The sequence below is a fragment of the Pseudophryne corroboree genome, chromosome 4 (genome assembly GCF_028390025.1).
Source record: "Pseudophryne corroboree isolate aPseCor3 chromosome 4, aPseCor3.hap2, whole genome shotgun sequence".
NCBI lineage: Eukaryota > Metazoa > Chordata > Amphibia > Anura > Myobatrachidae > Pseudophryne > Pseudophryne corroboree.
In genome coordinates, this window is record NC_086447.1 from 124110494 (window position 1) to 124138276 (window position 27783).

The 27783-nt window shown below is 45.2% G+C and overlaps 1 protein-coding gene across 1 annotated transcript in view; it reads left to right on the forward strand.

Annotated features, from left to right (window-relative positions):
- The window catches only part of NTSR2 (neurotensin receptor 2), a 51259-nt gene extending 24040 nt beyond the window's left edge, over positions 1-27219 (forward strand). Inside the window, exons 3-4 of the mRNA XM_063915398.1 lie at positions 20455-20545; positions 23566-27219. Coding sequence (XP_063771468.1) covers positions 20455-20545; positions 23566-23758 — 284 coding nt within the window. The 3' untranslated portion in view covers positions 23759-27219. The remainder of the gene's footprint in view (positions 1-20454; positions 20546-23565) is intronic.
- The last annotated feature ends 564 nt before the right edge of the window (positions 27220-27783 follow it).

The window sequence follows — 27783 nt, forward strand, 5'->3', positions numbered from 1 at the left end:
CTGATTGGCTGAAGAAACCCACTTAGACATCAGTCAGAGTGGGTTTCTGGCATTCGGGGAAAGGGGACCCATGTGAAAACATGGGTCCCCTTTCAGTGCGTGGCTCGGGTATCCGTTTTATTTTTTTAATCAAGTACGTGGATTACAACAGGATTATCCGAGGAGCCTGGTACCCTGGATCTGGTGAGTATAATTTATTCAACAGGTACCCCATGGATTCTACTGGAGAAGAGGACCGACCCTCGTGTGAACATAAGGTAAGTATGTATATATGTTTGTGTGGATGGATGTAATAAAACTTTACTTTCAAGGTGTGTGTGTATTGTCTTTTTTTGGGTATTTTTTTAGTAGTAGTACTATAGGTACCAGCGGGCCCGTTTTTCCGCCGCATGCTGGTACTTGTGGTTCTCCAGGTACCAGCATGCGGGGGAGGCTTGCTGGGCCTTGTAGTACTGCTACTAAAAACAATATCAATCACTTTTACAAAAAGGCTATCAGCCCCCCATCCGCAGCCCATTGGATGGGGGGGGACAGCCTCGGGCTTCACCCCTGGCCCTTGGGTGGCTGGGGGGGGGGGACCCCTTGATTGAAGGGGTCCCCACTCCCCCAGGGTACCCCGGCCAGGGGTGACTAGTTGGATATTTGATGCCACGGCCGCAGGGCACGGTATAAAAGTGAACCCCGGCTGTGGCATTATCTGTCCAGCTAGTGGAGCCCGGTGCTGGTTTTAAAAATACGGGGGACCCCTACGCTTTTTGTCCCCCGTATTTTTGGAACCAGGACCAGGCGCAGAGCCCGATGCTGGTTGCTTAAATATGGGGGGACCCCTGTCCATTTTTTTCCCATATTTCTGCAACCAGGATCGGCTCAAAGAGCCCGAGGCTGGTTATGCTTAGGAGGGGGGACCCCACGCAATTTTTTTACAGAAAATTAACACTTTCCCACCCCTTCCCACTGATATACATGCACGGATCTCATGGATCCGTGCATGCCTATCCAATCACGGCTCAAAAAAGCAGGTCTGTTTTTTTTTAGCACTTTTTTACGAGTTGTATTTTTTCACGGCAGTGTTTTTTTTTTTTTGCTTTGCACTTCTTAGTAAATGACCGAGATTCATATCTAAACAGCCGCGTTTTGACCGATGGTGTATTCATTCGTATTTTTATTCTTGGACTTGCAAAAAAATACGAATGGCCTCATCACTGCCGTGATTTCTGCTTAGTAAATTCCCGAGATGACACTTTGAAGAAAAAACGGCATCTCGGTCAAAATCGGGACCTTAGTAAAATATACCCCAATGTTGGATCACAACCAGCGACCATATTTGAACGTACAAAACTAACCCTGCATTGCAAGTTTATTTCATTTATTTCATGTGTTTTATTATCATCTCCCCCATCTCTCCTTCACCCCTCTCTCTCTTTCCCTTCTCTCCCTCACCCCTCTTTCTCTCTCCCATGACTCCCTCACCCCTCTCTCTCTCTTTCCCTTCTCTCCCTCACCCCTCTTTTTCTCTCCCATGACTCCCTCACCCCTCTCTCTCCCGTCTCTCCCTCACCCCTCTCTCCCATTCCTCCCTTCTCCCCTCTCTCTCTCCCATCTCTCCCCTCTCTCACTCCTCTCTCTCTCCTTTCTCTCCCATCTCTCTCTTCTCTCTCCCCCCTTCTCTCTCCCTCCTCTCTCCCATCTCTCTCTCCTCTATCTATCCCCCTCACCCCTCTCCCTCTCCTCTCTCCCATATCTATCTCTCCTCTCTCTTTCTCTCCCCCATGAGGCAATGTAATGTATAGTTAGATTTTTTTAATTTATTTTTTACTTTTTTACCTTTCAGTTTTATTTGTATTATTTAAAATTTTACGTCTCTTTTTTATTGTTTATTTATTTATTTATTTATTTATTTATTTTTATTTATTTATTTTGGGGGGGATTACTGCCTTGCCCTTGACCTAGTTTCGGCCCTGCTATATTTAATCTAGTTATTACAGGTTATATCTGTGGATTTCTTTTTCTGCTAAAAAATTGTCTTACCCATTTTTAAACTTTTTTATTGAGTCAGCCATGACAACCTTCTCCAGCAGAGAATTCCATATCTTTACCACCCTTACTGTGAAGAAACCCTTCCTTCGCTGGGTGCGAAAAGTCCTCTCCTCTGACCTTAGGCGGTGGTCACGTGTTCTGTGTACAGATCTCTCGATAAACAAATCGCCTGATAGTTCCCTATATTGCCCCCCAATATATTTAGAAGTAATAATCATGTCTCCTCTTAGTCGTCTCTTCTGTAAAGTAAACATATCTAACCTGGTTAACTTCCATTATAGTTAATCAATTTGGTAGCTCTTCTCTGAACTTTTTGGAGTTTAAATATGTCTTTTTTATAGTGTGGTGCCCAGAACTGTACATACTGTAGTACAGGTTGAGTCTCCCTTATCCAAAATGCTTGGGACCAGAGGTATTTTGGATATGGGATTTTTCCGTATTTTGGAATAATTGCATACCATAATGAGATATCATGGTGATGGGACCTAAATCTAAGCACAGAATGTATTTATGTTACATATACACCTTATACACACAGCCTGAAGGTCATTTTAGCCAATATTTTTTATAAATTTGTGCATTACACAAAGTGTGTCTACATTCACACAATTCATTTATGTTTCATATACACCTCATACACACAGCCTGAAGGTCATTTAATACAATATTTTTAATAACTTTGTGTATTAAACAAAGTTTGTGTACATTGAGCCATCAAAAAACAAAGGTTTCACTATCTCACTCTCACTCAAAAAAGTCCGTATTTCGGAATATTCCGTATTTCGGAATATTTGGATATGGGATACTCAACCTGTATTCCAAATGTGGCCGCACTAACGATCTATATAGTGGCAGGATTACACTTTCTTCCCTTGTCTCCATCCCCCGTTTTATGCTAATACCTTATTAGCCTTTGATACTGCACACTCACACTGTGCTCTATTACTAAGTTTATTGTCAATGAGTACACCCAAATCTTTCTCCAAAGTGCATAACTTTACATTTCTCTATATTAAACCTCATACTCTACTTTGTTGCCCAAACTTACAATTTGATTAAATAATTCTGAAGACAGTCAGCATGTCTATCTGATTTAATTATTTTACACAGTTTAGTGTCATTAGCGAAAATGGACACTTTGCTCTCAAGACCATTTCCCAGGTCATTTATAAATATATTAAATAGAAGTGGCCAGTAGTACAGACCCTTGAGGTACAGATGGAGCCACGCTAATCGTGGCTCCATCAGTGCCTAAGCACGCCCACCCAGGCACGCCTACCATTGCATCCGTGGTGTGTTTGCGTCCGTGACACGCACATGCCCTTTTCAAGTGAATGGAAGCATCTCAGTGCGCTCCCGGCGTGACTAGCCGGACGGATCACCTAGTCATGCCGGGAGCACTCGCCGGTAATGGAGCCACCTCACATGAGCGCAGCCCCATCTGTACACCACTTAACACTTTAGCCCAGTTGGAATACTTACCATTGACCACAACTCTCTGTTCTCTATTTTCCAACCAATTTTTGACCCAAGTAGAAATTTTGTTTCCTAAACCAAGCTGTCTGTTAATGTATCAACCTCATGTGCGGCACTGTCTTAAAGGCTTTAGCAAAATCTAAAAATACCACATCCACTGCGTTTCCCTGGTCTAAGTTCGCACTTACTTCCTCATATGAGCTAATTAAGTTTGTTTGACATGACTTATCCCTCACAAACTCATGCTGGTTCTTAGGAATAATTTTGCAGGACCCTAAGTACTCCTGAATGCTATCCCTTAATATACTTTCTAATATTTTCCCCACTATAGATGTCAGACTTACCGGTCTATAATATCCAGGATGGGTTTTGCTTCCTTTTTAAATAATGGCACTACATCTACTATTCGCCAGTCCCTTGGTACCAATCCAGATGAAATTGAATCACCTGAAGATTAAATATAAAGGCCTTGCTATTTCTAAGCTTAGCTCCAATACAACCCTTGGGTGAAAACCATCCTGGCAAGGAGATTTATTAGTCTTCATTTTGTTTAGTCTCTCACAGACTACTTCTTTGCTCAACCAAGTATTGAGTAATGGGGTATTATCATTCACGTTATTATATAGTATTCCCACCATTTGGCCCTCCCTAGTAAAAACCCACATAAAAAATGTATTCAGTTTATCAGCTTTTTTCTAGTCGTCAATTATCAGAACGCCCAACTCACTTTCTGACTATATTGTTCTTTTTCAGCCTGTTTCCATTGATATACCTAAAGAATTTTTGGGGATTCATATTGCTTTCCTTTGCGATTTGCTTCTCGTTATCTATTTTAGCAGTTCTGATTTCCGTTCTACATTTTTTAATTACATTATAGTAGAGCAATGACTCCACATTCCCATCTGATTTAAATGCTTTAAAAGCACGCCTCTTTTTTCCATTTCTACCCTTACCTTCTTGTTAAGCCACATAGATTTATAGTTTTTACACTTGCCTTTGCTGCCCATGGGTATGAACTCTTGCGTATACTTTTCTAGCAACATTTTAAAAGTGTCCAACATTTACACAGTGGGCCTAATTCAGACCTGATCGGTGCTGTGCATTTTCGGACAGCAGCAGATCAGGTCTGAACTGCTCATGCGCCGGCACCGCAGTGCGGGAGGAGGGGGCGGGCTGGAGGGGGTGGGCCGGCGGCATTTGACCGTCATTTAGGGGGCGCAGTCCTGTGGGGGCGGCCCGCGACAGCTGCATGACATCACACGCAGCCGCTGCGACCAGGACAGTGACGGGTAGCTCCCTGCCAGACCGCAGGAGCTGTGCTGCCAGGGAGCTACTCTTCAAGTACAAAAGCATCGCCGCAATGCGCCCCCCCCCCCCCACATGTCAGTGTGCCTGATCGTAGATGTGATAAATTTAGCACATCTATGATCAGGTCTGAATTAGGCCTAGTGTTCTTACCTTGTCCCAATCTTGTTCTTATGTTCCACTCTATGGGGGTAATTCAGACCTGATCTCTGCTGTGCGTTTTCGCAAAGCGGACGATCAGACACAAACTGCGCATGCGTGCGCACCGCAATGTGCAGGCGCATCGCATGGGTACAAAGTGGATCGTCGCTAAGCGATGGGTTTGTGCGAAGGATCCATTTGTATGGGCGATTTCAAGGAGATTGTCAGGAAGAAGGCGTTTGTGGGTGTCAACTGACCATTTTCAGGGAGTGTTTGGAAAAACGCAGGCATGTCCAAGTGTTTGGAGGGAGGGTGTCTGACGTCAATTCTGGTCCCGGACAGGCTGATGTGATCGGAGCGGCTGAATAAGTCCTGGGCTGCGCAGAGGCTTTACAAAATCTGTTTGTGCAGCTCTGCTACACATGCGATCACACACTTGCACAGCAAAAATACACTCCCCCTGTAGGCGGCGACTATCCGATCGCAGGACAGCAAAAATCACTGCCCAGCGATCAGGTCTGAATTATCCCCTATGTCCTTTAGAGCATTCTTAAGCATAGTAACATACCTCCCAACTGTCCCGATTTTCGCGGGACATCCCGTTTTTGGGGGACTGTCCCACCCGCGGGCCGCAGTGTCCTGCGGTGGAGGGGGGCAGTTGGGAGGCTCATGCACTCGCTGCCCTGCTTAGCAGAGCAGCGGTGAATAGACGCTGTGCGCATGCGCACAGCGTCTATTCACTGGAGTCAGAGGGAGAGAGGGCATGCCAGCGGCTCGCAGAGTGACGAAAATGGGGGCTGCTCCAGGGCTGATGTTAAAATAGGGGCATGGCTTGTGATGGCGGGTCCTCCCGTGAAGCCACACCCCTTTTTTTTCTTAGGCCAAGCCCCTTTTCTGGAGCGCACGCTCTTTAGAAATATGAAAAGTTGGGAGGTATGTAGTAAAATTTGCCTTTCTAAACGTAAAGGTCTTAGTTGAGCTCTTACATTGCTGCTTTTGGAAACTTATTTCGAATGAGACCATATTATGATCGCTGTTACCCAATGTCTCCCTTACTTTGAAATTTGACATTACCTCCACATTATTTATTATTATTGGGTCCGGTATATTCCTATTTCTAGTTGGTTCCTGATTTACTTGGGACAGGTGGTGCTCTTTTATTATGGTTAGAAACCTATTACCTTTAGCTGTATCACATGACTCGTTTATCCAGTTTATGTCTGGATAATTCCCCATATCTAACACTTCCCCCATTCCTGCAGCCTTTCCTATTTGCTGTAAGAGCTGTGCTTCCTCAGTTACACCAATATCGGGCGGTTTATAGCATGTCCCTACCCCTTTTCCACTAGCTCAAAAAACACGGGTAAATGCACGGGGGCGCGCATTTACCCGTGTTTTTTGCAAGTGGAAAAGGGTAAACCCGGATCAAGTGACCCGTGAATCCTACCCGGCTATTTACCTGGGTAGGACACGGGACTGATCCGGGTAGGGTTGTAGTGTAAACGGGAGCCGTGTCGATGCGACACGGCTCCCATTTACACTGTATGGAAGGGCGGCGCTGGGAGATCATGTGATCTCCCTGCGCCGCCCCTGCCGCGTCACTAGAAGCGTCACCAACCCGGCATATGCCGGGTTGTGACTGCTGATGGGAAAGGGGCCGAGCACGGGTCGCAGCAGAGGGCAGCTCCCGTGTCAGGCTCCCGGCTGCGACCCGTGCTCGTAAGTGGAAAAGGAGTATTAGTAGTTTTTTTTATCATTTACTTCCACTTGATATTTCCACCCATAATGATTCTATGTTATCCCCTGTAACATCATAGATAATTTCCTATAAATAAGGTTTTAATAATGGCTTGACACAGAGACATACTCCTCCTTCCCAATTGTTTGTCCTGTCTCTCCTGAAGAGGGTATAGCCTTCTAAGTTTACTGCCCAGTCATGAGAATCATCCCACCACGTTTCAGTAATACCTATAATATCATATTGCTCGTTCATTGCTACCACTTCAAGTTCCCCCATTTTGTCTGATAGGCTTCTTCCATTTGCCAACACACATTTTAGGTTGTAAAACCTTTTTCGTTATATTTTTGTTTTGGTAGGATATTTTGTTGATTTCTTGGTTTACCTTTTTTGACTGCCCTTCCCTTACCCCCTTCTCCATCCCCATTATTCTTTATACACTCCTTTTTACTGCTCTCACTGAACATCCCATAATTTCTTGCTTTTCCCTCCCCCCTGACTCCTAGTTTAAATCTTCTCCAACTTTCTAACCATCCTTCCCCCAAGCACTACTGTCCCCTCCTCATGCAGGTGCAATACATTGCGACAAAAAAGATGACGCCTGACCGAGAAATCAGCCCAATGTTCCAAGAAGTCAAAACCCTCCTTCCTATACCAATCTCTTAGCCACACATTAACCTCCCTAATCTCCCTCTGTCTCCATAGCCTAGCGCGTGGCACAGGTAATATTTCAGACAATATTACCTTAGATGTCCTTGCCTTTAGATTACGACCTAGGTCCCTGTAATCATTTTTAAGGACATCACATCTACCCCTCAGTTGGTCATTTGTGCCAATGTGCACCAAGACCGCCGGGTCATTTCCAGCCCCTCCCAACAATCTGTCTACCCGGTCCGCAATGTGCCGTACCCGAGCACCACCCGAGGACCTGGAAGACAACACACTAAATGACGATCACGGTCTTGGTAGCAGATTACCCTATCTGCCTTTCTGATGATTGAATAACCTACCATGTGTGGTGATAGCAGAGAAAGACACAATAAGCAATATTGTACAAATACAAACAAGACTGATATTTATTTCACAGTTCCACATACATGGATCAGGTTAGTCCGGATTCCCATTCCTCTTTCTGTTCCGCTAGTATCCCCGTCATTCAGATGGTATTGGGGCTGCTCCAGGGCTGATGTTAAAAGCCCACATTCATGGTGGTATATGGAGCAGGAGAAGAGCTTGATAGAAGATGACGTTCTATCTTCAGTGCATTGTTCTTCACAGGTCGCTGGTAAAAGAGAATCCAGTATATAGGCTGTCTTCCTCCTCCTCCTTCTCCTCCTCCTCCGATGATGATGATATTGAGGATTTTGGTGGTGAGAGCAGGTCTTCCAGGGCTATAGAGTCACCTATTGTGTTTTCAGTAGGAGGCATGATAAATGGGGGAGTTGTCCTGCCGGACTCTAGCTGCTCCCAGTTGATGGGCCTGAAGAATGGATGGCTTTTTAAGTTCTCACAGAGTTTCTGCCTCTCCTCTGGGATTTTTTGCAAGAGTCTCTCCCGCACATCCCGGATCTCTGGGTGGAGGTTGCTCGGATAGGATGGATCATTATATGCAACAGATTGCGCAACCTTGATGGAATTGTCACCAGCATAAAAGAGTGTTGATCCAGTAGCCATCTGGAATAGTACTACACCAAATGAGAAGAGAATCTCAGGGGCCATGTAGCCAGGAGTTCTGGCATACCCTGAGACCTCCTTATCACCATGGACATTTATCACCGAGATGCCAAAATCCGCTATCTTTATATGGCCACTTGCATCAAGAAGAATATTGTCCAGCTTAATGTTTCTGTGTATGATGCCCCGGGTATGCAGGAACTGTAGCCCACAGTATATTTTTGCTGCTAAAATTCTGGTAGTATTAATATAAAATGGGGCTCTGCTCTGTATTAATTGGTCCAGGTCTCCCCAACTCATGTACTCCATAGCAAAGAACATATGGTCCGGTGTCTCGACATTGGCATAGCTGTGTGTGAGGAACACACACTCTCCAGTTCTTTGCAGGATCTCTCTGTACACATACTGTATGGAGTCCTTAAAGCTGTCCCCTGCTCTCCTCTTATCTATTACTTTTACAGCCAGCTGCTGTCTGCTGATGGAGTGGGATGCGAGCAGCACCTTCCTGAAGCCGCCGTTTCCAATCACTCTGTAGAATGTCAGACTTGCCAGGTAAGAGGCAGCTGATGTCTCTGGGGGGCTGTCTGGGGGGGTCTCACTCACACCTGCTGATCTCCTCTTTTTGTCACCTGTTTCCTCCCCTGCGTGGGATCTCTTTATGCCCCTCCATCCTGACACCTCTGTGATGGCACTGATGGGCACGCTGGATCCCTCGTCTGCACTGTTGCAATGCTCCTCATCTTTCTTCTTGTTGCTCCTCCCACTGTCCCTGGGTCTGTCCAAGGATCTCTTAGTGGCCTGTCTCTTAAGCCTACAATCGGCCGATGGGGGCGTCCCACCGACAAAGAGGCTTAGGTCCTGTAAGGCACAGATGTATAAGCTTTCCTCCTTTTCCTAGGAGCCTCTAGCTCCTCTGTAGAGCACCTGGTGTTATTCGGTCGCTCTCTCTTTCTTGGTGTCATGTTGTATCAACAACAATAAACACAATTCACTTAGCTCAAAGTAATGCAGCGTTACACTAGAATAGCGGAAGATACAATAATGGCTGCTGGCTGATTGACAAATATGCCGGTAAGAGTTATGAGTGAGCGCATCCGATCTCAGTGTACACATAAAGCTGCCCAGTATTCAGGTAGAAGCAGTCTGTATATTCCCTGCATGCAGCATAAATTGGTATTAACCACTTTCTTGGCATGGTCGCATGGAGGCTGTCCCGGCTTTCAAAATGAAAGCCGCAATGGTTCCGATGTCCCGATGGTCACAATGTTCCCAATCAATGTTTCGATGTTTGATAGGAAAAACTGTAATTTTTTTTTAACTAAAATCATTTTGGATAGGGTTAAATTCATGTTCTTCACCGATTTCACTCATTAAAAAAAAGACAATTTCAGAGCGGTTTTTGGTGAAAAAAATCGTCAGTTAAGTGGTTAAACCCAAGCAGGATTTGTAGAGGTGCCGGGTAGCTGGACGTGCACCTAACTCTAAATGAGGCTGATGGTGTGTTCAATGTTTATTGGTGGCGCACCAAACAGTACAAATAATAGAAATATTTTTTAAATACATTTTCTGTTTATTACTTGCAGTTCGGTTCAAACCGTGTGGCTCATGGGGCTTATAGAGGCACATGAACAGAGCACACTAGGGTAAAGTGCACCAAACAGTACCATTTACAGCAGAGTTCAGTGCAGCATACAGCAGCGTGCAGGCAGTATGCCTCTGTATACAGTCACTAGAGCACAGCCACTAGTGGAGGCAGCACTGCTAATACAGTAGAGTACAGCGCAGCAAACAGCAGTGTGCGTTAGTGTAAAATGGCACCGAGTCCCAGCCGTGCCTTATAGTCGTATTGCATGTCTACAAAGATGCATTTTCGTACAAAAAAAAAAAGCCTGACGCAATCAGAGTTGCACAGGACCCGTAGGCTCACTCACACCAGGTGTCTCGCCTTGTGAAGCATATTAAGGCTGGAATGGATGTATGAGGGCACATCTGTACTTCAGTATTATTATTGTGGAGATATATATATATATATATATATATATATATATACACACATACATATATATATAAAAGGAATCCTCAGTATATAAATCTAAAAAATATTTATTAAAAACAGAGTGGTCTATGAAAAGTATAAAAATCAACTTGTTAAACCAAAAATCAAAAATATTCAATGTGACAGTGTACATAAGCAATCAACATCCATTTCTGATTACAATTCGTGACTCAGGGGCATTATGTACTAAAAATCATGGCTGTGCTGCATTTGTTTCCATTGTACATCGCAGCATGGATAATCCGTTGTTTCCTGATTATCCCTGCTATGTACTAAATGTAATTCACGGGGACATCAGTAGCTGCTGTGAAAGTCTCCTCTGGGGAATCTGACACCGCACATGTGCACTAGTGCCAGATGCAAAGGCGGGCGGGGCTGCAGGAGGGTCCTCAGTACTACAATGTACTTATTGAGAATAAGGATAGCGCCCTCTAGTAGCTCTTACTGAGTAACATTGCTCAATGTGTGTCACAGCTCCAAATAATCCTATAAGGGATAAAGTCTTTTAAGCACATGCAATCAGCTGTAGGATTTTAGTCAATATTTATCACGGCAAATGGGATACTAAGGGGGACATTTACTAAGCAGTGATAAGTGTGGAGAAGTGAGCCAGTGGAGAAGTTGCCCATGGCAACCAATCATCACTGAAGTAACATCTATAATTTGCATACTATAAAATTATACAGAGCTGGTGATTGGTTGATGGGGAAACTTCTCCACTGGCTCACTTCTCCATTCTTATCACTGCTTAGTAATTGTCCCCCTAAAGTAGTATTTGGCAATATTTTTTTCCACCATTGACATATAAGTCAAATAACAAAAAGCGTCATTGAATGGTACATCCATCTTCTCGTGAGCAATAATAAGGATAGCGCCCCCCAGTAGCTCTTACTGAGTAACATTGCTCAATGTGTGTTCTAGCTCCAAATAATCCTATAAAGGTAAAAGTCTTTTAAGCACATGCAATTAGCTGTAGGATTTTAGTCAACATTTATTATGGCAAATGGGAGACTAAAGTAGTATTTGGCAATATTTTTTCCACCATTGACATATGAGTCAAATAAAAATAGTGTCATTGAATGGTACATCCATCTCCTCGTGAGAAATAACAGTCTTCCATTTATGATTGGCACTGCCCCTTTAAATATACTGATTAGTGAGTGACTGCTGCAGCCAGGCAATCTATTTATAGACAGATGGTGACTTTTCTAGTGTGTATATACATGACCTGTGTATACCTATAGCAGTCTTTTATCATTTGTGCTCTGATAGTGATGACAAAATGGGGGGGGTCAAAAATAGTAGCATAATCCCTTAGGAAATTATGGATAACCACCCAAATCCCGGTGGTTAGCATTACAGCCTCACAGTGCTCAGGTAAGAGCCAATTCCCAACCAAGGCAATATTATAGATCTGATTCAGATGCAGTCGCAACTTCGATCGATGGTGTCGCAACTGAGTGATTACAGGTTAGATTGCGCATGCGTTGCAGCTGCAGTGCACGCGGGCCAAGGCACCTTTCCGATGCCACTCACAGCGAGGAATCAGTGATTGACAGCAGAGTGACTGACAGGAATAGGACATATGAGGGAGGTAATAGGGATGTCATGACCGTTTTTTGGGCTGTGACTTGGCGTGCAACTACGTTCTTGTATGCATAAAACACGGTGCCAGCATCACAGCTCCCTCGCCCATTCTGCACAGCCATGGTGGCACTCAGGGAGTCAGTGTTCCTCGCATCTGCACTGCGGTTGCGACAGAGTACGCAGATGCCGATGTTGCGATGGCATCGGTGGGCATCTCTGTTCACTTCTGGGTGGCTGCTACACCCGCGCAGTAACAAAAAAAATCCCTGCTGCGTTGGCATTGCGCCCGCTTCTGAATCAGGCCCTATTGTGTGGAGTGTTCTCCTCTAGTTTGCTTCCTCCTTTTGAGCCTATAGTATTATTAACCTCAATAACCACAATTTCCCCTCATTTCCAGTCTATTCTGAACACCTCACACCTCACAATACTATTTTTAGTCCTAAAATTTGCACCGAGGTCGCTGGATGACTAAGCAAAGCGACCCAAGAGGGCGGCACAAACACCTGGCCCATCTAGGAGTGGCACTGCAGTGTCAGACAGGATGGCACTTAAAAAAATTGGCCCCAAACAGCACATGATGCAAAGAAAAGAGAAAAAGAGGTGCACTGTGGTCGCTGGATGGCTAAGCTAAGCGACACAAACACCTCAATATCACTGGAATTATTCGTTCTAGTCAATGGTATTATTGGTCCAAATCACTGGAAGAAAATGACAAAATCACTGGAATTATTCGTTCTAATCAATGGTATTATTGGTCCAAATCACTGGGAAAAAATGACAAAATCACTGGAATTATTCATTCTAATCAATGGTATTATTAGTCCAAATCACTGTAAGAAAATGACAAAATCACTGGAATTATTCGTTCTAATCAATGGTATTATTGGTCCAAATCACTGGAAGAAAATGACAAAATCACTGGAATTATTCGTTCTAATCAATGGTATTATTGGTCCAAATCACTGGAAGAAAATGACAAAATCACTGGAATTATTTGTAAACATTTGTAGAAAGTCGCTGCTTTCTGATTACAGAAATGCTCAGATATTCCTGCGAATCCACAATCCCTTCCCAGAGGAAAAAAAAATTGAGAAACTGTTGTTTGAGAACATGTGTTCTCTTTCCCTTACAAAGGAACAAACCACTTTCGAAGAAGACTGACGTTTTTGGGATTATGGAGAGATAATGTTTTTGAATATAAATCCTAAAGCAGGTGGTGTATTAGAGCAAAAGAGTGCAAGAGACCAGCCATGCAGTTTCTGAAATATGACAAAATGTTACTGTATTTCATAAGCACTCATTCCTAACTCTGCTAAGTACTGTTTGGTATACTGTATCTGGCTTCCATGAGGTAGTTGTCCATTATATCAGCTTCCATTGACCTTTTGGAAAGCGGTAGAAGTTATCGATTCTTTATTTTATTTTTTTTCCCCTATTTTTAATTTTCACCTGCATAGCCCAGTAAAATGTTGCAATGTTAAGTATTGACTTGTGCCTTCTGGGGGTCCACTTCTTCACCAAACCCAGCCACATCTCATCCTAACCCTCTGTTCCACGTTCTCTATGTACCCCATCTGTGTCACCCATGTCTGTCTACCCCTCCCCTTTAGATTGTAAGCTCTCACGAGCAGGGCCCTCTTCCCTCATGTGCTTATCCTTTGTCTTACTTTAATAATCTTCAACTGTACCACATCCAGCAGTCTTCTGCCACCTGATACTTATTCCAATGTCATCTGCTGATGTAACTATGTGTATTTACCCTGTACTTGTCCTATACTGTCATCAACTGTAAGTTGCTGTTTTCCTGTTTGATTATTTATGTACTCTGTAATTAGGCGCCGCAGAACCCTTGTGGCATCATATAAATAAAGGATAATAATAATAATAATAATAATAATAATACTAATAATAATAATAATATAGGGTGTATAATCCCCAGGTGTATCTCACACATCACACAGTGCAGTATATAGGGTGTATAATCCCCAGGTGTATCTCACACATCGCTCAGTACAGATTACAGGATGTATAATCACCAGGTGTATAACACACGTCGCACAATACAGTATACATACTGGTCACAACAATGCAGCAGATATTGAGCACTGATCAGGATACTAGAAGTGATACAGAGCTGCAAGATACAGCAATGGCCTACTGTACTGTACTATATATGTATACTGCTGGTCACCAAAATGCTGCACTGTCCTACTATATACTGCTCACAATAATGCAGCACAGATATGGAATGTATACTTGCAGTGACACAGAGTTGCAAGATACTACAGCAATGGCCTAATGTACTGTACAACTATATACTGTTGGTCACCAAAATGCTGCACTGTAATACTATATATACTGCTCACAAAAATGCAGCACAGATATGGAATGGATACTTGCAGTGACACAGAGCTGCAAGATACTACAGCAATGGCCTAATGTACTGTACAACTATATACTGTTGGTCACCAAAATGCTGCACTGTAATAATTATAATACCATATATACTGCTCACAAAATGCAGCACATATATGGAATGGATACTTGCAGTGACACTGAGCTGCAAGATACTACAGCAATGGCCTAATCATGTACTGTACAACTATATACTGTGTGTCACCAAAATGAAGCACACTGAGCACAGATATTTGCAGCACACTGAGCACAGATATGGAGCTTTTCAGGCAGAGAACGTAGATATTTTCAGCACACTGAGCACAGATATTTGCAGCACACTAAGCACAGATATTTGCAGCATACTGAGCACAGATTACGGAGCTTTTCAGGGAGAGAACGCAGCAACGTCCTCTCCGTTCAATCTCCAATGCACGAGTGAAAATGGCGGCGACGCGCGACTTTTTATATAGAATACGAATCTTGCAAGAATCCGACAGCGGGATGATGACGTTCGGGAGCGTTCGGGTTATCCGAGCAAGGCGGGAAGATCCGAGGCTGCCTCGGAACCGTGTAAAATAGGTGAAGTTCAGGGGGGTTCGGGTCTCGAGGAACCGAACCCGCTCATCTCTACTTGGAAGCAATCTTCCCCTCCTCCCCTGAGTTTGGTTCTGTCCAAAGTATGGTTTATTATTTCCATGGAAAGATTCACCCACGCTTTACATGATACGGTTTGTTTATTCCGCTGCTTCCTCTTCCGGGAGATGAGATTTTGGATTACTTCCCGATTAACTATTCCTTAGATATTTACTGTTAATGCTCTCTCTCACTTTGCAATCATTTGTCTCCTCCACTACCTTGTGATTAAGTTCAGTGCCCATACGCTTTTTCAGGTTAATTTTGCACTCTTGACTTCCTGGTTTTGCCCCTTGACTTGGAATCTGGTTTTTGGATTACTTTATAACCTGCAATGCTTGGTGCGCTCCCCCCCCCCCCCTTTTCTTCCTCTCCCTTTTTTTTTTCTACCTTCCCCCTCTCTTTTCTTCTTCACTTACCTTTCCCTGCTTACCCCAGTTCTTTTTCCTTTCTATTTCTTCCATTATTTTCTCCTTTTTTCTTTTCTTGATTCTTAAATTCTTTAATTTTGCAAAAATATTTTTTTTATCAATTTATTCTGTGGAACCACATTATGAAGCACTAGTTTTGTGCTTTAAATTGTTGTTGGATATTGATGTATCACCATTTACTTTTTGTATGGTTCTGTGTGCAGCTTTCTAATAAAAATATTCTTAAAAAAAAAAGAAAAAGAGAGACAATACAATACAATTCTAATCTAACACCAGTTATCCGCAATCTTAGGGCTATTACACACGCTCTGGTTTTCCCCGGCAATCCGGGAGGGTCTTTCACACACAACGGCTTTCAGCCATGTGTAATGCTGTGCGCATGCGCAGCAGCAGCGGCGGCGGCTAAAAAAACCGTTGTGTGTGAAAGCTCCCCTTGACATACACGGTTCTCTGCCTACAAAGACGGCCCGGCCCCAGACCGGCAGCCGGACCTTCCAGTGGATATTTCCGGCTGCAACCTGGCAGCCGTGCCGGGGCTGTGCCGTGTGAAAGGACACATTGCTCTGAATGTGTCTCAGCAGCACGGCCGCGTCAAAAAGCCGTCCGGGATTTTGCCGGGCAGCGGGAGCCGGCGCGTGTGTTACAGACGGCGCGTGTGTTACAACCCTTACACAGTATACCGTTATTATTGTTAGAATAGAAATATGGGGGTGATGCAGATCTGATCGCTGGGCTGATAATTTTGCTGTCCTGCGTTCAGGTAGTCGCCGCCTCCAGGGGGAGTGTATATTCGCCGTGCAAGTGTGCGATCCCATGTGTACCCCGAGCTGCTAAAATCCACTTTGTGCAGTCTCTGTGCAGCCCAGGACTTATTCCTACAGTGCGATCATATCAGGCTGATCGGGGCCGTAGCTGACGTCAGACACCCTCCCTGAAAACACTTGGGCACGCCTGCTTTTTTCTGGACGCTCCCATTAAACGGTCAGTTGCCACTCACAAATGGCTTCCTCCTGTCAATCACCTTGCGAACGCCCGTGAGAACGGATTTTTGGCACCATCCCGTTGCTGACGGGCGATGTCCTTTGTTGCTGTCTGAAGCGTGTGCGCATTTCGGTGCATACACATGTGCAGTTAGTACCTGATCACCCACTGTGCGAAAACACACAGCAGCGATCAGATCTGAATGACCCCCCATTGTTGTGTGACGCACCAGAAATTCTGGTCTTTGTGATTTGGCTACATTGTGGTGCATAAGATGTAAAACATTGCAAACTCCACACGGATTTACAGCTGTAATATAAAGTGACGCCCTCTCTTCATTTCCCAGCACTGGTGTTGCCTAAAGCAACAACTACATAAATTAATGGCCCAAATATCTAATGTGACCCTTTTATCGGAGTGTATTCCAATTACACAGTACCTTTCTTTCACACAATAACTTTTATTTTATTTTATTTTTTACAAATATTTGTGGAAATTACACATAATTATTACATAAAAGCTTTCATTTCTTTTTCTTTTTTTTTTTAAATGTTCTCGGAGAAGCTACATAATAATAATTGTTAGAGGTATTTTTCTGTTCCACATAAGCACAATATTGATGCAGAATGCAGTTTGCCCTCTCTCATCTCTGATATTTAAGTTGGGGCACCTGTCCAATGGAATTAGGATGCTACAGTATGGAGGGGATGTATCAAGCCATGGAAAGAGTTAAAGTGGAGAATTTGCCCAATCAGCTCCTAACTGTCATTTATCTAGCACGGTCTTTCAAAAGACAGTTCAAAGCATATTGGTTGTGTCGGGCAACTTTTCCCCTTTATCTCTCTCCAAGGCTCGGTACATCTCCCCTCTGTGACTTCTGTACTACAGATGAAACTCGACCTCTGTATTCTACTTATAAATAACTTGTATATGGCAATGTCAGAGGTCAATGAGAGATGTATGAAAATAAATGACCCTTGTGATAAAGCCAGCTGTGTTCTGTGGGAGCTAACTGTGTATTAGTATACTTTCATAGAATATGTATTTGCAGGAATTACCGTTCAGCTCTCAATCCTAGCTCCTGCTGAGGATAAATTGCTTCTATAAATGCCCTGTACATCATGATCTGCGGCTCCAATTTACAGAGCCTTATAGGAGATTCTCTGAGACCCTGCTATAAGTACGGGTGCAGTACCAGAAACTGCATCCAGAAAATGCAGCCGAGTATCTGCTTTTCGGAAAGACACAGCGACAATGCTGATGAAGCAAAAAGTATTAATACAATTCAAAATAAATGATGTATTTCCTTGAAAACATTTTCATAGATTCACATTTAGCCAGATGTCAGTTCTAGGGTACAACTGAAGCAATTGTTTTAAAGGAAAATAGTAGATACAAAAAATTATTACTATTTTTTTTATCTAGTCCAGCGGTGGCCAATCCGCGGCTCTCGACCCGCATGCGGCTCTTTCTATCTCCGCATGCGGCTCATAAGCTTCCTGCAGCGCCTCCTGCTGTGTCTGCAGTGCCCGGCGGCGGCCCGTGAGCCAATCAGAGCTCGCGGACCAGCAGCCAATCTTAGCTGCCAGTCCGCGAACTCTGATTGGCTCACGGACCGGAGCCTAATTAAAGAGAATTAACGCCGCCGGAGAGCGGAGACTGAGGAGCAGGAGAGGCGCATGCTGCGCTCTCCTCCCCTCACAAGCAGCAGACTGAGCAGAGCAGCAGTGCGGCGGTGAGCAGCACTTGGGGGGGGCGCAGTGTGGGGACATGTGTATCTTAGACTGGGGGCATATCTGCCACTGGGGGGGCATATCTGGCACTGGGGGCATATCTGGCACTGGGGAGATGTGTATCTGGCACTGGGGGCATATCTGGCACTGGGGAGATGTGTATCTGGCAGTGGGGGCATATCTGGCACTGGGGAGATGTGTATCTGGCAGTGGGGACATATCTGGCACTGTGGGGACATATATGTATCTGGCACTGTGGGGACATATATGTATCTGGCACTGTGGGGACATATATGTATCTGGCACTGTGGGGACATATATGTATCTGGCACTGTGGGAACATATATGTATCTGGCAGTTGGGGCATATCTGGCACTGTGGGGACATATCTGTATCTGGCACTGTGGGGACATATATGTATCTGGCACTGTGGGGACATATATGTATCTGGTACTGTGGGGGCATATATGTATTTGGCACTGTGGGGAGATATATGTACCTTGCACTGTGGGGGCATATATGTATCTGGCACTGTGGGGGCATATATATATCTGGCACTGTGGAGGCACCCATTTTTTGGTGTTTTTATATGTATGTAGCACTGTACAGGGGCTTTTGTATGTGGCACTATACAACATGACTAAAAATGGGGTTATGACACAAGGTCATACTCCTACAAATGTCAAACCGAAAGGTGTGCGCATAAAAATGGGGTGTGGCTTTGTGACAACTATGCTACGCCCCCATTTTTGCTTGCGCGCCGAAGTCCATAAAGGCAGTGCCAGATTAACAATGGGGCAGATGGGGCTAGAGTTCCAGGCCTTTATATATGGAAATAGGCCCAACACCTTGACAGCATGTGGATGACCAGCCACCACCCGTTCACACAGTCGTAATTATTACAATTGGACAGGGCCAGATTAACAATGGGGTGGATGGAGCTACAGCTCCAGGCCGCCTCCACATAAAAATAGGCCCATCACCATGGCAGCATGATGATTACTCGCCACCAGCTGGCCACATGGAAGGCCATAAATAATAACTATTACGATTGCATTTCTATTTTTCTCACAAAGTTATGCAATCTTTTATATATTTACATATATAGGGAGACATTGGCACTGATAGTGTAGGGGTGTACATTCCCACATGGGTTTTACCACATCCACACAGCACTGATCACACCACCCCATTTCCCACAATTGGCCTTTGAATATTTTCAGCTCCAGGCCCATGTGGCCCTTAATCCGGACTTACAATTGGATTTATATTGGGTATGAAATCCTTGCAGTAGGGATCCCGACAGTCAGAATACCGACATCGGGCTCCCGACGGTCAGAATCCTGGCGGTTTGGGGTAAGTATTTTTACCCTAACCCATATCTCCCACAGCATAGCCATAATCTCCACCTCCTGCAGCCTAACCCTAACCGCCCCCTCCCGCAGTCTTTTTCTAACTGCCCCTGCTGTCTAACCCTATACCTCCCTCTCCCCCCTCCCTGCAGCCCAACACTCCCCCTAGTGCCTAAACCTAACTCCAACCCCAGTACTTACCTCCGGAATCCGTCAGGATTCTGACTGTTGGGATCTCTATGCAGGGATCCTGATTGCATCCCATATGAGACATTGGGGCTGATAGTGTAGAGAGTGTACACCAGTGACGTGCGGTGGGGTGAGGCAGGTGAGGCAGAGCCTTTCCTGTCATACTAATGTTTATGCCATAGTTTTGACTGTATAAAGTATGTGAAAAATACAAATAATCTGTTTGAAATATCTTCTTTGTATTATTCTAATCATTTTTATAGTCAAAGAGTCAGTGCCTCACCTGCCTATATTTTCCGCTCATCACTCATGAACACTCACCAAATTTCCAGGAGTTTATACTGTTGCACCTGTGTGTAATGCCCAAATGTACCCTTTGACTCATGTATTGCATGTACTGTAAATCTGTCTCTGGTGCTAGCCAGTGCCTCTTGAGCCATTTAGCTCACCACACGTCCCTGGTGTACACACCCACATGTCACAGACCACACCCACACGTCACTGGCCACACCCATGCAGCACTGGTCACACCTCCTCTGCTTCTCACAATAGGCCCTTGAGCATTTTGTGCTGCAGGCCCATGTGGTTATTACACTAGCCCAGCAAAAAGGGCCAGCAATTTACTCAACCAGCAATCTGTAACAAGTGGTGATATTTACTTTTTTTGTTTTTTTGTCAATATGTATTTTTATTCTGCGCATAACGAAATATATGCAATCCACAGGAGCTATAGTCATCGCGTATGTGGTGTGCTGGTTACCGTACCATGCAAGAAGACTCATGTTCTGCTACATCCCAGATGAAGATTGGTCAGGGTAAGTGTTTCATGCAGGAAATAATCTCCCTTGCGTACACCAACATAGCTCTCCACCGATAGATCCCCCTGGTTATAATGCTGCTCTATTGGTCATTTTCATGTGCTTTAATAGAGATATTTCTTCCAAAAACCACAGACAGGTTCCAAACTACTGTATCATGCTGTGGTTGTGCCCTGGCCAAATGTGGCTGCTTGGTCTGGAGGATGAGGGTACAATCTTGGCCAGGGCTATTGTGGTTGATGTAAATGAGAAATAAAAGGGGATTGGGTAAAAACCGGAATGGCCCAGACCCCGGACCAGCCCCCTGCAGAGACCTCTGCCACTGTGGAGCTTGTAGTAGTGAACATTCCTTTCCACCCCCATCCGGACGGGAGGGGGTTGTCCTGTCTGCAGGGGTGGGGGGGTATCTGTAATAACTGTCACCGGGGTGAAGGAGAGATTACAGCTAGGGATGGGCAAAGTGAGACACTGAGTTGTGTCAAGCCATGTGAGTCAGCTCAGTGGAGTGGCTCGACACACTGTCTCGGCACATGGTTCTTTTTTCAGGGCACTGACAGTGACTGCAGTGGGGACTGACTAATGTGTGGCGTTTTAGCAAATGTGCATGAATGGATTGCGAGTCTCGAGTACCGTAGTAGTCACTGGTCAGTCACACAGTCCCCGAGTCCCGGCTGCCGCTGTACTCCTGCTACTGACTGCAGGGTGTGCTGTCTGTCACCGTGCTGCACTATGCCGGAATTGTGACTGAGTTGTTGTATTGTCACTGTGAGACACTGAAGTGGACACAGCCTTTCTCACATTGGTGTTTCTATAATGGGTGCAGTGTGTGCGGTGCACATGGGCCTCTGGGGGCTCCAGGGTGGCCCACACTACACCCAGATTTTAATACTTACCTTTCCAGAGTCCAGCGTCGGGTGCTGATGTCACTGAGAAAATCGCTGCCAAAATGACCGCCACGCATACGCAGTAGCCAAATTGGTTTCCAGAACATGGTGGGCAGAGGAGGGGGCCCACCCAGAGGTGCACACAGGCCACCTCCTCTGTTAAAGTGCCCCTGCTCTCTCAGTCTCACTCCAGTTCACAGTGTCAGTTCATCTCAGTCACAGGAACTCGGCACGGTGCAGCACAGTGAGAGCACAAGAACACATCACCCCCTGAGTCCCGGTCCGCCGGCGGCGCCAGTGTCATACATCACTGAGTACATGTCCCGAGACATCGAAGTTACTTGATTCAAATCTTTCAAACACCTACAAGATTCAAGTCAATATGTCCAGACATTCAGTCAGTAGCCATCTTTAATTACAGACTCCCTGTATGGTCTGGGGATTGGATATAAGCAACAACAGTCAGGACCAGACCTGCAGCCCATATGCAAAATCCGCCACTGGCTCCCTGCAGCGACTTCTGCCACTCTGTAGCTCTAGGTGTGTGTCACCATGCACTGTTTGCTGTGTGACAGCTGTCACATACATGGAGGTAGGCACAGAGAGCTCATAGTGGCAGAGGAGGCTGCAGAGAGCCAGTTCGGCATTCTGGAGTTCAGGCCGTTCCAGTTTTTACCTAATCCCCTCAAAAAATTCTCACATATGATTTAGCAAATATATCTGTATTTATCAGATTCTTTCTGAAAAGTTAATTTCTTGCTTGATTTATATTGTACATGGTATATGCATCTAAAATACAGTATAAAACCAGTATTGCTACATATTCCTGTTGTTACTTATGCTTACTGGTTAGTTGTCATTCACTTAAATTGATGTTATGGTGTACAGTATATGAGGCGCAGACTACTGTACCTGTGTGTGGCTCAGCAATTTATAGGGAGAGACAAGTTCCTATATGTTACGACTGTAGAATCTTCTTTCCAAGAAGGAGGGGCTTCCCAAAGATCTTCTGGGCAGTGACCATTGTACACCTAAGGTTGAGACTCGCAGAACTCACCAGCAGGTCTTCTTGCCTATAATAGCCGCTTTTCCCATAAGGCGGAATGTGACTACCGGTACTGAGATACCATCAGGACTTATGCCGCTGGTGGTAGTACTAGCTCAACCCCGAGTGACCCGAATTTATGCCGGTAAGGGAACCAACACAGAAAATATGAAAAGGAAAAGACTAGAAAATACTGAAGAGGAAGAGTCCGAATTTGGAGAGATGCGAGGATCTAAGTTAAGCCAGAGAAATACGACAGGTGTATCGGAGAGAGATAAGGGTTCAATGAGGAAAAGAAATACACTGAGACACACAGCACAAAAGATTATGCGGGAGAACAAGTACACCTAGGGAATAGTGGTACAGTGAAGGTGGAAGAAGGAAAGTAATAAGGAATCAAAGCATAAACAACCCAACAAGAAGATAGGGTATCTGGAACTGGACACAGAATATTGCAAAAGATAGACAATGCAGAAAGTGGAGGGAATATCCCACAAACTAGGATTAGCACAGAGAGACAAGGGCTCCCGCTGCAACCCAGAACTATGACCAGCAAGGAGTGAGAGGCAGAATAGAATATAAAGGGAGCATGAGCCAATCACCTAACAGGCACAGTCAAGCCTCCTCTCAATTACCAACTCCGTGCAGCTGTCCCGCTGCACGTCCACAGGTCTCCAGCGCAACCCCACTTCCGCTGCCCAAACCATCGTCCCTGGTTGCTAGGGAGCCAGCGGTCGGGGAGCGGAAGCTCACGTGCATCCCCAGTTACTAAGGGAGTGGCGGCCAGGGAGCGGAAGTACGCAAGCATGTGGTCGCTTACCGATGGCCAGACACTGCAGGAGTAACGGCCCGTGACACTATATGCCTTTACTAAATACATTGCTTTTTTATTTTTGTATTTACTCATCTGTTTTTAGCCATAATTTCCTATCAATCGGCTGTGATTATTTTTGGTACGATATAACCCAGCATTTTATACTGTATATATTAGTGTTGCACCCTGATTTCTCCTGGTGTGTATAGACTTACTGCACAGAACAACCCTTGCAATCCATGTACAATTTTATTCTACCGCTTTCTTCCAATAGGTTCCTGTATACGTTCTACCACTACTTCTACATGCTGACCAACACGCTGTTCTACGTCAGCTCCGCTGTGAATCCAGTCCTCTACAATGTGGTGTCTTCATCTTACCGCCAACTCTTCCTAAAGATGGTGGGCTTGCCTTGCAGCACAGAGAGCTCTCTCTCTGTATCCAGCTCTTGCCGGTCCAGACAGTAATGTGCCTGATAGCCACCGTAGAGTGGATTTATATCACTGCAGAATGGACTCATATAAGGACAAGTAAAGATTAGAGTCTCATCTATCATCTTGGAGCCCAACTCATTCAGAGTTCTTAGGCCCCATTTATCAAGCCTTGGAGAGTGATAAAAAATAGCACGGTGATAAAGTACAGTCAACCAGCTTCTAACTGCCATGTTACAGGGTGTGATTCAAAAATGATAGTTTGGAGCTGATTGGCTGGTACTTTATCACCGTGCTATTTATCACTCTCCAAAGCTTGATAAATCTGGGTCTTAGTTTCTACTGAAAATGTTTTGTAATGTTACCTCTTGATATGTTATGTGGTCCCTGTGGAAGTGTCATAGTGCGATTCTTCTATTGGATGCCGTTTTGGTGGAATAGGACCTTAGATGACCTCACAGATAATTGGGACCACAATTCTTAAAGACGTGTTAGCGGGAGATTTGTCAAAGCTTGGAAAGAGATAAAGTGGAGAAAGATGAGCTGAGTGGTTGCTACTAATTGTCATATTTCAAACACAGTGGTCTATATACTAAGACTTGGACAGAGATAAAGTGGACGGAGATAAAGTACCAGCCAATCGGCTCCTAGCTGCCATGTCACAGGCTGTTATTGAAAAATGACAGGAGCTGGTTGGTTGGCAGTATATATCCATCCACTTTATCACTCTCCAAAGCTTACAGATGTGTCCTCACAGATCTTTGCTGTTTTTACAACCATGGCGTGGCGTTTCCATGATGCAAACGCATGGTGGGAATGCGCACCGCCATGGCTGCTTTGATATTCTAATGATCGTGGCCGACGCACACGCACCACAATTGCATACATAACTGGCCATATAACTATGGGTTAACGGAGCATATCCTCCCGCTACCAGTCCCCACAGTGTCTCCTAGTCCCCCTCTCATTATACACGGCAGCGGGAGCCTCTTACTCCTACTGCCTGGCCACGGCCTACATTCTGCTCCTTTGTGTGTAAAGCATCCCCAGGACAGTGCGTATGCACGTGAACGCCATGGCATGGTGCTTTTTGTCACATCGCGGGCAAAGATGTATAGATACGCATCAGTAGTACATAAATCCCACAGCCTATAAAATTAATGACAGTTAAACGTTGATTGGTTGGTGCTTATCTCTCTCCAGTTGTGCCGATAGGGGGGAGGAGCAGGTACTAATTACCTGGGCCTGGGATTGCTGGAGGACCCCAGCGGGGGCCCTGGTCCACTGCTTCCCCTTTAGTATACTTACCTATATCTGAGAAGCATGTCCTTCCTCTAGGCTGGCACCCAGAGCTGTAACTATGTGTGTGCCAGGTGAGCCTGGCACACAGCGCAGTTGCCCTGAGGGCGCAACTGCCCACCTTCCCTAAAGTCATCAGCGGCATTGTAATGAGTCAAACTGACTCATTACAAGCCCCCTGTGTGCGTGTGCTGCCGCCGGAGTGGAGCAGCTCCGGGAGCAGGGGAGGAGGAGGAGGGAGGGGGACTCTGGAGCTGCAGCAGCGCTATGTAATTGGTGGTGGCGCTTCACATAGCGCTGCTGCAGCTGTCCCTCTCCTTCCAGCATTGAGATGCCTGTACCTCATCCCAGCGTTCACAGCGGCGGCGGCCAGCCAATGCGGAAGGAGAGGGACAGCTGCATGCGGCGCTGCCACCAATTACATAGCGCTGCTCCCTCCTCCTCCTTCTCCCCTGCCTCCGCGGCTACCAGCACCGAGGAGCCTGACTGCCTGAGCCAGCGGAGAGATGGTATCATCTATTCTGCCTGTCTGTCTGTCTATCTATCTATCTATCTATCTATCTGTCTATCTATCCTGTCTACCTAATGTGTGAAAGGGGGACTGGCTGCCGTAATGTGTAAAAAGGGGGACTGGCTGCCGTAATGTGTAAAAAGGGGGACTGGCTGCCGTAATGTGTAAAAATGGGGACGCTTTCTTCCGTAATGTTTAAAAAGTGGGATCGCAGTCTGCCATAATGTGTAAAAAGGGTACACTGTCTACCGTAATGTGTAAAAAGGGGGGACTGTCTGCCGTAATGTGTAAAAAGGGATGCTGTCTGCCATAATGTGGAAAAAGGGGGACGCTGTCTGCCGTAATGTGTAAAAAGGGGGACGCTGTCTGCCGTAATGTGGAAAAAGGGGGACTGTCTGCCGTAATGTGGAAAAAGGGGGACTGTCTGCCGTAATGTGTAAAAGAGGCTCTACCTGGTGTAGTGGCGCTACTGTGCGGCGTAATTTGAATAATGGAGACTACTGTGCACCGTAATATGAATTGGTATTATTATGTGGCCACACCCCTTCCCCATGAAGCCATGCCCCTATATATTTTTCACGCGCCTGCGGCGCGCACTGTCTCTATTTTATATGAAGGGGGGGGGGCGTCAGTGCCATTTCTTGCACACAGCGCTAAAATGTCTAGTTACGGCACTGCTGGCACCATCTTCCCAGTGCCATCCTCGTGAAGATGGGGCCCCACATTGAAAGCAAAGACTGTTTGCTCTCTAGTGCAAATGCACCAACTTCCCAAATATCACCGGCTGAGGAGCAAGCTAGGAGAGATGTGGTGCGCCATTAAAACCCCTCCCCCACACCGGATCTGAATGGTGCCCCCCTGTGGAGCGTGCAGTTGATTTTTTTAATCATATATGTATTTTTTTTTCAGGGGGACATGGGCACGCCCTCCGTGTTTAGGCCATGCCCTCCCCCCAGTACCTGGGCCAGGTGCTGCTTTCTATGGCCCTGTCTCTCTCCACTTTATCTTTCCCCACGGTGATAAATCTCTCCCTAGGTCTTCTGATCAAAGATCAGCAATCGGAAACAGGATGTTTTATTGGAGCATTACGTTGGCAGAAAAGCTTCAGATATCATCAGATCTTAACACCAGATCAGGCAGTAGGTTAGCCTCTAATCCAGCTGGTGTGGAGACATCACTGTCCAATCCAAGACAAATCAGCTTCATACACAGGGGCTTATGTTGAGATGGACACATTTACAGTATACCCCAAAGGTAAGCTGGAAAAGGTGCACTCATGAAACAGAGCAAATACATGGAAATGTGATCAGTAGGGACACATTTCCTGATGTGTCTAACTCTACAACACTGGCATACTGTATGTGCCAGGGTTACTACAGGAGTGACAAGTATATGTATATATTTACACAATAGCATAGGGGTAGTATAGGGATAGCGCAGATGCAGCTAGACAGTATTGGTAGTAAATGCTACAGTCAGATTACCCTATTTGTACACAATATAAGGATGTAGTGAAGTGTCATGTACACAGGAGAGAACCGGGTTTGGATAGTAATATGAATAAATGCGAAAGACAAATTTTTCATATTAAACTTCAATTAATTACAAACACAAATACAAACGTGAAGCACAACATAAGGTGCTGGAGCTGTATAAATTAATGTTAATAAAAACAAAACCCCAACAACTGTTATCCTCTTTCCTGGCGCACTCCAAGTAGAACTATCAATCAAGTAATGCAAAAGATGGCTGCAACGTTATATAATATACAGGAGCAGCCACATGACTGACTGACGTACTCTCAGTGGGAGGGGCCTGGATGTTTGCAGTAATATTTCTCATGGAGAGTTTACATGTTGGGACGAGGGAATTCAGTGAATTGGTGGCATCTGTTGGCCCAATAAGGACGCCACACTTCTATATACTGATCTCCTATACTGATAGCCTATTCTCACAGTGGGGGTAATTCAGAGTTGATCGCAGCAGCAAATTTGTTAGCAGTTGGGCAAAACCATGTGCACTGCAGGGGGGCAGATATAACATGTGCAGAGAGAGTTAGATTTAGGTGGGGTATATTGTTTCTGTGCAGGGTATATACTGGCTGCTTTATTTTTACACTGCAATTTAGATTTAAGTTTGAACACACCCCACCCAAATCTAACTCTCTCTGCACATGTTACATCTGCCCCACCTGCAGTGCACATGGTTTTGCCCATCTGCTAACAAATTTGCTGCTGTGATCAACTCTGAA